General features: G+C 32.5%; 1 protein-coding gene across 4 annotated transcripts in view; it reads right to left on the bottom strand.

Annotated features, from left to right (window-relative positions):
* Window positions 1–16,036, bottom strand: part of LOC148596659 (uncharacterized) — a 47,300-nt gene that overhangs the window by 8,968 nt on the left and 22,296 nt on the right. For all 4 annotated transcript variants that reach the window (XM_088563997.1, XM_088563995.1, XM_088563998.1 and 1 more), the window contains 14 exons: window positions 15,702–15,824; window positions 15,152–15,338; window positions 14,083–14,295; window positions 12,441–13,065; window positions 11,060–11,200; window positions 9,872–9,974; window positions 8,230–8,358; window positions 5,923–6,046; window positions 4,770–4,929; window positions 4,202–4,278; window positions 3,578–3,681; window positions 1,186–1,332; window positions 783–861; window positions 364–483 (listed from right to left, as the gene is read on the bottom strand). In XM_088563997.1, coding sequence (XP_088420123.1) covers window positions 364–483; window positions 783–861; window positions 1,186–1,332; window positions 3,578–3,681; window positions 4,202–4,278; window positions 4,770–4,929; window positions 5,923–6,046; window positions 8,230–8,358; window positions 9,872–9,974; window positions 11,060–11,200; window positions 12,441–13,065; window positions 14,083–14,295; window positions 15,152–15,338; window positions 15,702–15,824 — 2,332 coding nt within the window. The remainder of the gene's footprint in view (window positions 1–363; window positions 484–782; window positions 862–1,185; window positions 1,333–3,577; window positions 3,682–4,201; window positions 4,279–4,769; window positions 4,930–5,922; window positions 6,047–8,229; window positions 8,359–9,871; window positions 9,975–11,059; window positions 11,201–12,440; window positions 13,066–14,082; window positions 14,296–15,151; window positions 15,339–15,701; window positions 15,825–16,036) is intronic.

Here is a 16,036-nt window from a genome sequence, read left to right as displayed (position 1 = left end):
AAAGAACTAAGATTCTAGCACATATCAAAAGAATGTTATCAAGGGACAAAGACCAGACATAGAAAACAGACATACGCAACAAAGAACATAAAATACCCAAAATAATACATGACGACATGAATAAAAACAGTGCCAAACCTTTATACAACTGCAAATTGTCTGCAGTCATAATTTTTAAAGTCCTGATGTATATTTTTTGTGCTAAATTTTGACAAAATTAAATTTGCTAAATATTGCCATATAGTAACATTCTGTTCATCATTACTGTGAAGTGTAAAACATCAGGCATTTCATTGGTTAATAAAAATAGCTAAAAAATAAACTCCTGTATTGGCAATTTATCTGTAACATGATATGACTTACCTTGGCTTTCTTCTCCACTTCCCTCTTTAACAACTCTGTTTGTATTTTGTGTTCCTCTTCCAATATTTTTATCTTCTCTTGAGCTCTCCTTTTTTCACCCCTTGTGAGTTCAAGTTCATTCTAAAAATAAAATACATTTCTAAGTGTGAACCAATAGCCTATCCTTTCAGATGTTTGCATAGGATATGTTCCCATTTTGTGAAGCCTACAACAAATGGAGCATACCAAAGTCAAATACACAGCATTCTAGGGTTATTGAAAATTGTTCAAGCTTTCCATTCTTAAAAAATCCTTTCAAAAATTCAAGATTTCTACTTGCAAAAGGGAAAGTGGAACACATAGTAAATAACTTTCCCACACAAAGTTAGCACTTGTCACTGGTGAAGAGAAACATTGAAATGTATGTAATACATATATACCTTAAGGGCTTCCTGTTTCCGTTTGACCGTGACATCAGAAACAAATCCTCGTGCTGCCAGCTGTTCCTTCCAATCCTGTCTGTAAAGCCGAACATGAAATTTATATCAAAGATGGAAAATGTTTTGAAACATACATAGCTATAACAAGGATTACAGATTTCTATCATTATATACAATTTTAAATTAAAGAATCTATTCACAGTTCATATTGGTTTGATCCAAGTTGTAAATGATGTATTAATTCCATTCATAACTTTCCATAAAAGCTGGTAACAGCATGAACAAAATATACTGACCAGTTAGCTAAGGAGACAAAAAACTTACCCTCGACTTCTGTCCTTGGACTAGAATTTTGTCCTACTAACACCACTGGGACCATTTAGCTAAGAAAATAATAACTTACCCTTGACCTCTGCCCTTTGACTGAAATTTTGTCCTACTAGCACCACTGGGACCAGGTGGCAGTCTGTTTCTGTAAGGTTGAGGTGAAACTTTCCTACTTGAAGCAACATCTACTTTTAACTGTCTCTTGTCTTTGTTGCCTTTAGACCTGTCACACAGGGGAGAAATTATTAGTTGAAAAATTAAGTGTAAATTTTTGTAAGAATCAGGCAAAATGAGAAAAATCAGAAACATGCATGTCAAAACTCCACTGATCTAACAATATCATATCACTCAATAATGTACAGTCAAACCTCAGTAGCTCGAACTACAAAGGACCGTTGAAATGTGTTACAGTTATCAGGAAAATGACATATTGAAGTTCGAAGATTCCCAGATTTTTTTCTTTGCCTGTCCAAGTTCTAGTTGATCATTACAAATTTGTGTTCTAGGATATTTTCAGTTTATGCTGATTTGAAGTCATTAAAAATACTGAGTATCGGTTAAGTAGTACTCCAGCTAAGAGTCATGCAAAATGTGATTTATAAGTAAAGAGCCTACATATTTTTATTTTTGATATTTTGTTTGAATTGGCATAGTAAATAGAAATTAACATTAAGTTTTTCATATAAACCGTGTTATTAGGGGATACAAACTATATAGAATGCACTGTAGATTTCAAAATTAAGGCAGATAACTCTGTAGATGACACTCAAATACAACAGAATCTATTGGATTTTCAATGTTGATTATCTCCTAAGAGCAGGCAGATTTGAATGAATAATTATACATTTCATAATATAGACCAATAAAACAACTTAATTACAAAAATAAAAATATGTAGCCTTTTTTGGTGTGTACCACATTTTTCAGATTTTGCATGATTCTTACAAAGACAGCTACTTAATTTAAAATGTGGATCAGAATTCTTTTTTTATTTTATTTTCTTTGATGCTTCCATCCTGATCACCACTGACTTCTGAACATTATTGAACTCAAATTAGTACTTATTGTTACTGTTAAGGAATAAGGGACACAACTCTTATAAATCATTGGAACCTTGGTATTTAGCATTTTACATCAATCTCATCTATGTATCAAAGTAACTTGGACTGATTTCATTCTGTTTCAAACAAAAGCTTGATAGGCTTTGGTGAAACTGAAAATGATGCAAACATATCACTGATTTCAAGAGTTGCATCCCTTATCCTAGGTTTACCTCCTTAAAACTATCTATACTCAGCATCACATATAAAATGTATCATTAAAATTTAAAATAAAAAAAGGTCAAAAGTTTTATTGACACCTACCAATATTTAAAATGTGTAAAATAACTTTTCTTTATATCACAAAACCGCTTCTCTCTAAAATGGGAATTGTTCAAATCCGATAACATTTTAAATCCAGATCACAATGTTTACATTGTCAAAATAACTGGAATTTTGTTACCAAGACGACTTTTGGTTGTTTATATTTTGAGAAAAACAAAGATTTACTGCCTTATTTTGTGTAAAAAATTTTTCTGAAGGTTATCCTTCCTATTAAATAATTGTTTATTTTCAAATTTGTGAGAAACTACATTTTTTCAACACAGAAATTAAAAAATACAATTATCAGTATTTTGTCAACAATTGGCTCTTAACAACAAAAATGGCAGAATTACAATGGAATTTCTCATAAGGAATTATGAAATTCTTTTTGATTGTGCATATCAATTGTAAATACTAATGTTTGTTTTTTTTTTATAAAATGACCAGCGCATTACAAATAAAAAGGAAAACAACTCAGCCTCAATAAAAGAACGGCTGAAGAAAATTATGATTAAATCAAAAATGGGCTTAAACTGATGTCAATTATAATTACTGATGACAAAAATAGTACCTTTAATGATTAAAAATTACACTTTGATTTATGCCTTCAGTTTTTCACACTTTCATTACCCAAGCTAACAAAACGGCTGACGAGTTCTAGTCGGTGAGGGTTTTCGAAGTTTGAGCGAGTGAAGTTATACTGTATTTTCTTAATTTTTTTTCTATTGACATTTTGTAGCTTTATTTATATTTTTATAATAGCAATAGACCAATTATCATCTATGGCAGATCTAAAGGTGTGAATGGATGAATGGAAAGGATGGACACTAATATCACAAAATACCCCCTTTCTTTTTTATAACAAATGAGTTTTCACAAAGCAGCATTTTAAGAGTGGTTTAAGGAGGTAGACCTTGGGTAAGGGACACAACTCTTAAAAATAATTGGAACATTTATATTCAGCATTTTACTTTAATCTTATGTAATCATCTAATTAAATTGGATTCATTTTATTCTGCTTCAAACGAAAGCTTAAGAGGCTTTGGTGAAATTTATTATGATACAAACATATCACTGATTTCATGAGTTAAGATGAAAACTTACTCATTATTATCCTTAGAGCTCCCATCTGATGGCAGATCTAACTCACTTTCTGTACTGTTATAGGAAAGACTTCTGACCTTGTCAGTCTCTCCTTGACCAAAAGCCTAAAAATATCATAATCAAACATGTCTTAAATAAAAACTATGACACACAGGTTGTGTTAAGATACGTAAAAAAAATCATCTCTTCTGGAAAGAATAAATCTTAATATCTCAAAATATTTTTATCACATTTTCAAGGTGACAAAAACTGCATGGCAAAATGACTAAAATTACTTTATAGATATATTACTATAATTGCTTATATGATGACATACTTAGAAAATGTAGTTTTCGTAATTTTGAAAAATGTGATAAATTATTCACATGTGTTTGATTTCAAGATTAATTTGTATTCTCAGAATTTAAAATACAATTTTTTTTCATTGGTCTGCACCTCTTTTAAGTACTTCTAATGATAAATTAATTCTCACTTAAAAAACAAATGCAACATCAACAAACTAAAGAAGTTTTAATGACAATGAATGAAATTATACATACAGGGTACATATACATATCCTTTTTGGAACATTATACACTCAAGAGACTGTAAAGTAAAATCATAGTATCATATTGTATATTTTACCTGAACAGTGAATTTGGAAGAAATATTGAATTCTTTTGATGAGTTGCCAGCTGACTTTGATGACAAGTCTTTAGTTCCTGAATACATGCACAGAATAAATTAAAAGAACATGTCAAAATGTTCACTGATTCTATATCAGGAGTGTGTTTGGAAAGAAGGGGCCTTTCAGGGGTTTATATAAAAAAAAACATATGAGAGTGTACAAATATACATGTAGTGTTGAACCATAAAACTCATCTTTATGAACTTTGTATGACTTTAATACAAATTGATAAGACACTATTGGGACTGAATTCCATTGTTTGGCAAAATGAAGAAGCCATAGAACTTACTCTACCTGTGCAACTAATCCATGCTCCCAGTTTTTAGTGGAGTCTGAGTTGCTCATTTGCTTTTGTTACTTTGTATGCATTATTTTGGTTACTTAATGTTTTTTGTTGTGTATGTCTGAGGTCCTTGGGACCAGGATTTTTTTAAAAATTAAATCATTTTGTTTCCATATTTTAGTGAATTATTAAAATTTATCACATAGGAAACATTTGATATTAAATAACAAACATTCTGAAACCTTTAGTCAGCTCCTTGTTAATTTGTATACTGGACATAGAAGTATCCACCAGTCCAGACCGTATCTCATCCTCGGAGTGATCACTCGTATCATCAGGCTCGTTACCATCATTTGTGTCATTCTCAGTCAGAGCCAACTCATGCTTTATCCATTCTGGGACCTACAATAAGATCTGCTGCTATAACAATCAAACTTCAAGATTGATTTTGTCATTACCTTTTTTCCATTTGTTTAAAAGGTAGGGTCTAAAGGTCGGTGAACAGAGGGAGGGAATCAAAAGTTTAAATAAAAGGGGAAGAAAATTATCCCATGCCATATCTAACATGTCAAATGAGAAATTGACTTTTCGTATTAGTTTTACTTCATATATAGAGTCGACTGATAATTTGCCGAAAATCTTTACAATGTATTTGGACGAATACATGCCATCAAATAAATTAGAAGATATAAAGAAGATAAATGAAAAAAGAAATAGTCAAGTGCATTAGGCAGGCGTGTTTTTTCTGTCTATCCTTAATTCAGCAACATAATTGTTCGACGAGACATACATCATATCAGAGGTCCAAGGGAGGAGAAATCAACATGTATAAGAGTAATCAAGGGAACCAAGGAATGTTTGTGTTCAGCATTTTACATCAATCTCATTTAAGCATCAAAGTAACTTGGACTAATTTCATTCTGTTTCATATGAAAGCTTGATTGGCTTTGGTGAAATTGAATATGATACATATCACTGATTTCAAGAGTTATGTTCCTTACCATAGGTTTCACTGTATTCTATTTTAAAGAGTAATCAAGGGAACCAAGGTTATAGCAGTAATCAAAAGAATGTAATCCAGGGACAAAGACCAGACATGAAAAACAGACATACACAACAAAGAGCACAAAGTAACTAAAATCATACATACAAAGTAACAAAAGCAAATGAGCAACTTGGACTCCAGTTAAAATTGGGAGCATGGACCAGGTGCACCGGTAGGGTAAGCGTCCTCTGAAGCTTGTAAATTCCATTTTTTATAGAGATGAAGAACTGACAGACAAATATATCTTAAGTGTGATGATTGCATGTATTTTCTATTTTTTTATATTTGAAAAAATATAGTATATTTATGCAGCACATGTATCCAATACACTTGATTGTAATGCCACTTACAGGGCCATGACTGTCCATTTCCGAGGCTTCTGATGAATATTCATCACCACCTTCATGACTAGATACAGAGTACAGGGCCTGATATTCCTGAGGTACATTAAGGGTATTTCCACTGTAACGTTTCCTGAAAAAATCAAAACAAAACAAAGCATTAAACCATTTTACCTAATTTGCATAATGTAATTTGAAAACATTTTAATATTAAATATATAGATATAAAGTAAGTAATTTCTTTAAATCATCGCTGTTACCATGATGTTATGACATATTATGATACAAGATAAAATCCCATGTAAAAAAAAACAGTGCAACATCAGAGAGTATAGAAAAAGTTGTCATAATTGAGACATTAGCAATATAACAACATTATGTTGCATTATCAATAAAGTTAAATTTTTAGTACAAATAGCTTCACCCCTTATAGGCGAAGCCTATAGTGATATTATGTAAGAAATTTACCATGTTTACTATTAAAGTCTGTTGACATAAATATGGTCATAAACTAGGACAACAGAATGGAACATCAACTTAAACCCATCAATTTACAACCATATTTAAAAGAATCATTGTACCTGCTAAAGATTAGAACAAAACTCAGATGAAAAAAAAACTAAGTGTAAGTATTTGTAAGAATCAGGTGAAATGGGAAATATCAGAAACCCCACCGATCTGACAAGGATGATTTCTCTATTTGAAAATAACACTATTTAATCTGCATCATTGGCTTTTCTCTGAAATTCTTCAATAGAATGTTAGAAAAATGAGGCTGTTGACAGAGTTATCTGCCCTTGAATTGTTCATTTTCAGTGCATTTCGATGAAATTGTAACCCAATGGTCCAGCATGATATGGAAAATCTTGTCTGTTTTCCTTGATTCTAATGGTGCAAATAGCCAAATTACACTATCAAAATCATGGGCTTTTTTCATACCATGTTTCACCCACTGCCTGATTATTACATGAACTGACACTTAAGAAGAGATTTCACTTCCTTTCTACATCTCTAATAAACTTAATCAAAAGGATGATTTCTCTTTTCAAAAAGACCATTACTTGATTTCTGCATCACTGGAATTTTACAAAAGAATTTTAGAAAAATGAACATATATTTATATCTCAATTTACCAATATGATATGGAAAATATTCTCCTACTTCCTTGATTCAGATGAGGCAAAGAGTAATCAATGGATCCAATGTCATAGGCGAAATCAAAAAAATGTAATCCAGGGACAAAGATCAGACATGGAAAACATACATACACAACAAAGAACATAAAGTAACTAAAACCATACATACAAAGTAACAAACGAAAATGAGCACCTCAGACTCCACTAAAAACTGGGAGAATGGACCAGGTGCACCGATAGGGTAAGCATCCTATGCTTTTCTAGAAACAGCCCCTGAATTGCTCATAAAAAAGTCAAGTCTGGGGTAAACAGTCAAACTGCACTTTCAATGTTTCATCCTCTGCCTGATTCTTACAGAGACTGACACTTAACTAGTGAATAACCCTTATTCTCAATGGTTTGGTCTCTAAATCTTATTCATCGTCATGACAATGTGATAAGAACAAGTGATATAAAAGTAATCAAAGGAACCAAGATTCTAGTGGAAAACGAAATAACGTAATCCTGGGACAAAGACCAGACATGGAAAACACACACAAAACAAAGAACATAAAATAACCAAAATAATACGTACAAAGCAACAAAAGTAAATGAGCAAATTTGACTCCAATAAAAATTAAGAGAATGGATCGGATGGTGTCCTCTACTTGTTTAAAAACACCTATCAATTAAAATATCAATTGTGGTTGTTGTTGGTTGTCAAATTGTCTAAGGGTTCAAATTAATCTTCAAGCAAGAATATAGGCAGTCCTGGACTAAGCAAGTTTCAATTCAAAGGCCCGCTTAAGAAAGTCCACAATAAAGTATCAATGAAGGTTTATGACCTATAAAAATAAAATTTCAAAGGTTCAAAGCCAGAAATTGAAGATATCAGACCTCAGACTACCACTAGTTTGAACTCCTGATCAGACAAAAGTAAATTGGTGATGTTATGGATAGATTATTAGAATTTCTGCTATTTCTATAGTAAGTGTTGAATGTCAAAAATTCCACAGAAACCATATGAAGTAAAAAGTTTTATAACTCATGAAATATGAATATTACAAAATATTAATTTGCTTTAATCAATTTCAACATTATTACTAACTCAGCATGGCTACTGTTATACATGTATGATAATGAAATTAAAGGACTGCAGTTGATATTTTGTGATATTTAACCTATAGTGTCTATATGTTACCTTATTCCTCTTTTCTTTCTACTTTTTCGTTTTGGGGGAGGGGCTGTTGTTTCCATTTGTATAAATAAATTCTCCCCATGACAGTAGAAACTACTGATTGTCAATTGCTCTTCACTGTTCTTTTTAATTCTGTAATAAATAAACAGATCTGCATAAAGGTGTAGGTGCATTAAGCTATGAATATTGCAAAAAAAACCAAAATAATTTGTGACATTAGTTCATTGTAATGACTTCAAGATGGTGCCATAATTTTATGTCATTCAGCAAAAAATGCTGAGAATTGTAAATTTCTGTTTGTTTGATTTGGACATATTTACATCCTGAAAACTATGTCCACACCCAAGAAAGAACTTTACATTTTCAAACATCATAAACTATGTAATAATAAATGTATTCACTAAATATGAAGTTGTTTCATTTCCTTGCCAACAATATGACCAGAAAGTGACCAAAAAGTACAAAATTTGACTGAATATTGGAATATTGGTAAACTTCAAGCATTTGTTCTGTACTTCCAATGCAAGAATTATCAGAAGTCTTTATGGTTTCTTATTTGTGATTGATTCAAGTCTTTATATTTACAATTAAATTATTCAACATTTTATGATTGATTTTTAGTTGAATTTCAGGCAAATAACACCCTTTATCGCCCCTTCTCCTTCCATACTGAAATACTTTTGAAAGGAGATTATTTACATGTACATAGATAAATTATATACTGTAAACAATAAAATGTTCATGCCAATTTAATTTTTGCTATTTTCGTGGTATGACCTGCAACACAAAAATAGAAGTCATAAATATTTTTGTTTTAGACCATTGTAATTTGATTTGAGGAAACTATGTGAAAGTAAATTGCAATCTCTAATCCAGAGTTATTGATCCTTGGCAGTTCTCGATTGAGGACTGCCAAGGATCCATAACTCTGTATGAGAAATTGAGTAAATTGACTGCCAAATCCACAAAAAAAGACTAGAAACATAACAAAAAGGTTTATATACCCTTCAGAAATTAAAAATGACAGCGGAGAGTAATTTTGATAGATCGTACGTGGGGTGAAAGAATGGAACAATTAGTAGATAAAATTTTACATGTTTTATTATAGAGGTAGCAGTGATTTATTGAATGTTTCCTGTGTGAACAATTTTGATAATTCACACTGTAATAAATTTGGTTATTTCACTCTCAGACTTTCACTTTCCAAAATGTTGTAACATGAATAATTTTTTTTTAATTTATGTTGAAAATATCAATAGATTATGTAAAAAATCTGTATAATAATAAGATAATCAATTGGTTATCATGTATTATCACAATGTAATTACTTATGCCAAGCACAGGTCAAGGTGACGGCTTAATGGAATACGCCCCCTTTTCAAAGAAAAAAACACCCAAAAAATTATAGTTATCTGCTAATATTGTATTGAACATGGCAATTTATCATATTAATTTATTAAACATATCATAATCTGGTTTCCTTTTATACTGATTCTTGTAATTACGCCACGCCCCCCTTTCATAAAATCCTGGATCCACCCCTGCATGCAAAGAATGCAAGTTTCACACGCTCGTTAAATCTAGATTTTTTTGATTATTAATTCATTAACTTATGTTATTAATAGAATACTCATTAAACACTGACTTCAGTAGATGTGTAGGAGGATATATAATTTCAGCATCATCTGTTAGAGCTTCCTCTTTATTATCTTTACTTCCAGCACTGGCTGTCCTCCTTCTAGCACTACCTGTTTAAAATTATATAAGAGGTTTAACATAAATTTGCATGCAAAAGATACACCACTCATATAGGAATTTGATATCAGTGGTTTTTTTTTTTTTTTTTTTTTTTTTTTTCGTGGTGATTTTATTTTAGCTATATTCACAAGAAACTCGAGGACGTGAAATTTAAGTTCTAAGAAATATTATTTCGTATGTATAAGACCAGATATTGAGTCTCTAAAATTGGATTCTGCTTAAATAAAAACATCCAGTTTTGACTTATAATCGTAAAATTTAGCTCCAGCAAAAATAATCACTTATACCCTATTAGACACCATGAAAAACCACTTAAAATGTATGTCCCATCTGTATAAAGCCCCACACTAAATCTGAAATCAATTTATCCATTGGGAGCCAAAATAACTAAGTTTGGACTGACAGACAGAAGTCAAAGTGATTCCAATATCCCATCTACTAGTTGTCAAAATACAGAAAATGATTCAATATAGTGCTTTTTCCAGTCATTACTGTAAGTATTAGCGGAAGTTTTATTTTTGCTATTTTCTCACCAAGATTCTAATGCGAAAATTAATCTGTTACAAATAATTTCTTTGAAGAACATTACAGTACAATTTGAGGAAAGATTGAGATTTCAAAACTGCCCTAAAGCAAATCTACAGCAGAAAGCACAAGATGGCAGGAAAATTTCCTGATTTACAGTACTTATGACTTAATTTACACTTACATCTTTGTGTGAAATCCATACCTATACACTACTGTCTACACTTAATATAAACTCTCCACTATTCGCAGTGAAGACTTAGTGGAGTCACCATTTCAAAATATGCTAGTAACAATAGTTTAATTCTTTTGTTTACATGATAGACTGTATTCAATGATTTTTAAAGTTCGAAAAAAGTTTAGTTATATACAGAAAAAAATAAATGAAAAGTAATGGAATGAAACAATTTTATCCCAGTTCTGAATTTAAAGGAGACACAGTGGAGTCACAGTGAAGGAAAAAAATTACTCCACAATGAAGAGTGGAGAAATTGAAATTAAGGTTGATGGTAGTGTACTTATGATAAAAAATATTTTTTTATCAACTTACTAAGAGGTCTGAAGCCAGGTTTGGTCTCTGCTGTAGGGGTGGGTAATCCACTGTCTGTAAGGCTGGCAGATATGGCACTGTCTACACTGGTTTGTCTCTGGTGGGCAAGGCTTGGCTTAGACACACCTCCACTATCAATTCCTACAACCAGTATTCTAATGTTTCTCTTACAGTGCATGCAATGATAAGATTCAGGGGACAATACATGTCTTTCTTTGACAGACAAGCACTATCAAACAGATAGTTAACTCTATAATTGACAAGGAGATTTAAACTTTCATAATTCCATATATATCTAAATCTTTGTTTGATAGACAATTTAATACTCTTTGTCAATTATCCAGTAAACTGTTGAGTTCATCAGGTGATTGTCAGTGAATGAAGACAAATTCTATTATTTGAACATTATCATGGTATGAGCTATAAATGGCATGAATTCTAACTAAAACATGCCATAGTAAAATGACTATCTAATCAATTAAGTGCTTAATCTGTTTTCCATGTCTGGTCTTTGTCCCTGGATTACATTCTTTTGATTACCGCTATAACCTTGGTTCCCTTGATTACTCTTAGAATAGATGGAGATACATGTATGATGCTGTGAAGTGAATAGATGGGTATTAATTTTAAATGTAACAAGGAATTTTCAGCCGAAAAAAATGAAGTACTCCAGCTAAGAATCATGCAAAATGTGATTCATGGTTGGAAAGCCTACATACATGTATTTTCATTTTTGATAGGCAGATGGGGTTAAGTACATGTACCTTAATACAAACATACCAATTATAAACCTACCAATCACAAACATACCAATCATAAACATACCAATAAAAAAACCTACCAATCACAAACATACCAATCAAAAAACCTACCAATCACAAACCTACCAATCAAAAAACCTACCAATCACAAACATACCAATCATAAACATAACAATCAAAAAACCTACCAATCACAAACATACCAATCAAAAAACCTACCAATCACAAACATACCAATTACAAACATACCAATCATAAACATAACAATCACAAACATACCAATCACAAACACACCAATCATAAACATACCAATCACAAACATACCAATCACATACATACCAAGCATATAGCTAAGGCAAATTTCAGTTTGCTGTACCCAGTCTTCCTCCAATTTACCTGCAAGTCTGGCTGGTAAGACTTGTTTTTGAAATGCCTCCAAATTGTGAAGTAACAAGCCAGTTATATCTAAGTGAAGATGTCATAAATTTAAAGTTTCAGGCTTGTGTTCTAAAAAGTGTGTACCATGTTTCAAGGAGTAACCTCTTATCAGCAGCATTATAACCAAATACAAAGGAAGTTCAAGATTCAAAAGTAAATTGAATATTAGAAGTAAGTTATACCTTCATCCTTACTGAGCTGTTCTCTACTGCCTACAATACCAGCAGCACTCGTCAGACTAGTCTGACGGGAGTGGGTCTTCACCGGGTCTCGAATATTTCCACCCGACCCTAACTTAGACTGTGATCCATGATCCTTCCTCAAATCAACAGAACTGGCTTGATTACTCCGTAAATCAGAACTACTAGCATGTCGGGAATGGTTCCCAGAATCTCGTCGCAACATTGTTTCTTTGTCTTTCTGATTAAAACTATCAGTCACACTACCAAGACTAAGTTGACGAGAATGAGATTTACCTCCCTTTTCTGATACAATTTCATTTATACTAGATGTACTATTTTGCCGTGAGTGGTCTTTAGCAACTATACTAGAAGTACTGTTCTGCCGAGAGTGGCCTTTAACGGATGTATTAGAAGTGCTATTTTGGCGAGAGTGGCCGTCACTAGCTTTCCGTGGAGTAATACTCTCGAGTCGTAAGTCTCCAGTGTTTATTACACTTCCATTAGTACTAGAATAACTATCATCTTCCTGGATGATAGGAGAAGGGGTTTTGAACCGTAGACCCCAATAATACAGTTCATTGTCTTCTGTGCTGGCTACAGTGTAATGGTTGCCACATTGTACTCTCTGTATTAGAAAGAACTTCATATAAATATTTTATTATTGAAAAAATATGTTTTATATCTAATGGCAACTAAATGTGTAGTTTTAAATCATGAACAGGGCTTGCTTTTTTTTTGTCATAGATTAACATATTAGTTGATGTTGGTTTCATATCCATTCAGAATGAGAACATTTAATAATTCAAGGGGGCACCTAACATCTTCTCTTAAATATATCGGCACATTTAAATTTCTTGAAATTTTATTCAATGTTTTACTTTAATAAAAGAAGCCAAAATATATAAATTTGAAGAAATTGTAACTACAAGTTTCATTAATTTAAATGAACATAATAATTGTAGCTCAGAATGTCACAAAATAAAACGTTTTGCACATTTTTACAGTTATTTAAGATTTTTATTGTGCTAGCTAACAGAAGCAACATTCCATAGCTATGCAGGTCATCCTCCTCGAACACATTATTCTGAGCCAACCAGTTATCACCTTATATATGCTGCATGCTTGCCTGAGAAGCACTGGCTACAAATTTCAGTCTGTAACATGACTAAGCAAAGGATCAAATCCATAACCTCCTGACTTGCAACAAGCACACTACCATGAGATCACAAAGCAGAGTATTAAGTTACACATTCTCCGCTTTATTTTGCCTATTTTTGATCAGCATACACACAGACTATACATATAGTATGCATTTAACTTTCATTCAATGAGTTTAAGGACTACACAGAGGGGTAGCAGTATCACCCAAAATATGATAGCTAGATCTTAATATTCTCCCCTCAGTACTTCCCCTTTAAGAATGGTAGACTTAAGGCAAGGGCCACAACTCTTTCAAATCATTGGAACACTTGTATTCAGCATCTGATGTCAATCTCATGTAAGCATCAAAGTAACATGGATTGACTTCATTCTGTTTCAAATGAAAGCTTGACAGGTTTGGTGAAATTGAATATGATACAAACATATCACTGATATCAAGAGTTATGTCCTTTACCCTAGGTCTACCTCTTTTACTACTCACATTAACAGTTTTGTCGACCATTGTCTTCACAGTAACATGTCCATTGATCTGTTTAACATTCCCAGCACCAAGCTGACCCTCGACATTCCGTCCAAATGTGTAGATCTGACCAGGCTTCATCATGACAGCTGTGTGAGTCATTCCCATGGATATATCTGATACACCAGTGATGGCCTTCACTGGTGTTGGTACTTTCTGACCTTCAACCTCTGTCTGTCAAAGTAAAAATTACAAACTACAAAATTTTTATATACCTTTCATACACAAAACAAAATAAATTGAGTGCAGTATTTAAACTTTCTTGGGAAGATTTCTTGTTCAATCCAATACAATTCACAATGATTTATACATTGTCATGGCCACTTCACAGCTTTTAGTGATTGAGACAAAGAACCACTGTTGAGGCTCCATATCCCATGCAATATTGTTTAAGGAGGTAGACCTAGAGTAAGGGACATCACTCTTGAAATCAGTGATATGTTTGTATCATAGTTAATATCACCAAAACCTTTCAAGCTTTCCTTTGAATCAGAATGAAATCAGTCCAAGTTATTCTGATGCTTACATGTGATTAATGTAAAATGCTGAATACAAACATTCCAATGATTTGAAAGAGTTGTGTCCCTTACACTAGGTCTACCTCCTTAAGAAGACTTAGTAAAATGATAAACACTTAACTTTCTAGTGCTATAGAGAACAAAAAAATATATATCAAGGACAGAGCATCAGCAACGTCCTATATATGTAAAATGTGAGACCAGAACTATGAATGGCTTAAATATATTCTGACAGCAGTGACGAAATATATTGACACGGAAGTAGATGATTGGACAAGTGTGGAGGCATAAATTTGTCGTTTAACAATGTAGATGATTACATTTTCAGTTTTATTCATTTGTTTAGTTAGTGTTAATTTGGAAACTAGTGGCTAATAGAAATGTATCAAGCTTTCCCAGAAGAAGATCTCACACATTCTCCTCACCAAAAGGAGACTTGGCCCATAGCAACATAACACCGTAAACAAAGAATGAGACCTTAAATCATATTATCAATCTTCAAGGACACAAACCTTGGTAAAAATGTTTTTCATGGCCATAATGAAACCAAATCTGTTATTGAGTCCTAGTTTATTGTCCTGGTTATTGCCACAAGCCCACACACTACCTACATCTGTGATAAATATCGTCCCATCTACTCCACATCTCACGTCCCTTATTTTGACCTTTTCATCAATTAGGACTTCTGTTGGAGTACATCTGTAAATATAAGACACCCCATAAAGGAAAAGTCAGAATTAACAGATATAAAAGTTGTCATAACCAGTTTTTTGAAAGTCTTAAATGGGAAATTAGAGCTCTCTAGACGGCAGTTGTATTATGAAAATGAATGTGGAAGAAATTGTATAAATGAATGAGTCATGAGGGTCATACATTTGTAAAATAAATGCATAACAATTACTGTTTTTTTTTTGTTTTTTGTTTTTGCTATGTTCTACTTTTTCACTTTCTATGCTGAAGTCAAGTAAGCAAAACATAATTCTACCCATGAAGGAAAATTCAGCTATAAACTCTACATAAATACTTTCCCTTCACTACCAACACTAGATATATAATACTTACTGATCCTCCTCATTGCCGAGCCCCAGCCGTCCGTCAGCCCCACACCCCCATGTAAATACCTCCCCTTCACTACCAACTGTAGCTACATGTTTCCTACCACAGGTAACAGCTATAACATCAATACTACAAAACAGAATTTAAATAATATAGATAAAAATATCAAGCTTTGGTCTTAAGGGCTGTTCCTTTTAAAGATATGAGGTACCTGGGGAAGGTACTTAATTTCACCAAAGTTGCCGCCCACAGAACTTCTATTGAATTTTTGTATTAAACTTTATATTTTGTCAAGAGACCTGAATACTCACCCATATACAAAGAATAAAAGTGCCCACCCA

This window comes from Perna viridis, chromosome 15 (genome assembly GCF_037379345.1).
Source record: "Perna viridis isolate PV_CMFRI_1.1 ecotype Kerala chromosome 15, ASM3737934v1, whole genome shotgun sequence".
NCBI lineage: Eukaryota > Metazoa > Mollusca > Bivalvia > Mytilida > Mytilidae > Perna > Perna viridis.
This window is presented reverse-complemented; position numbering and strand designations above follow the sequence as displayed.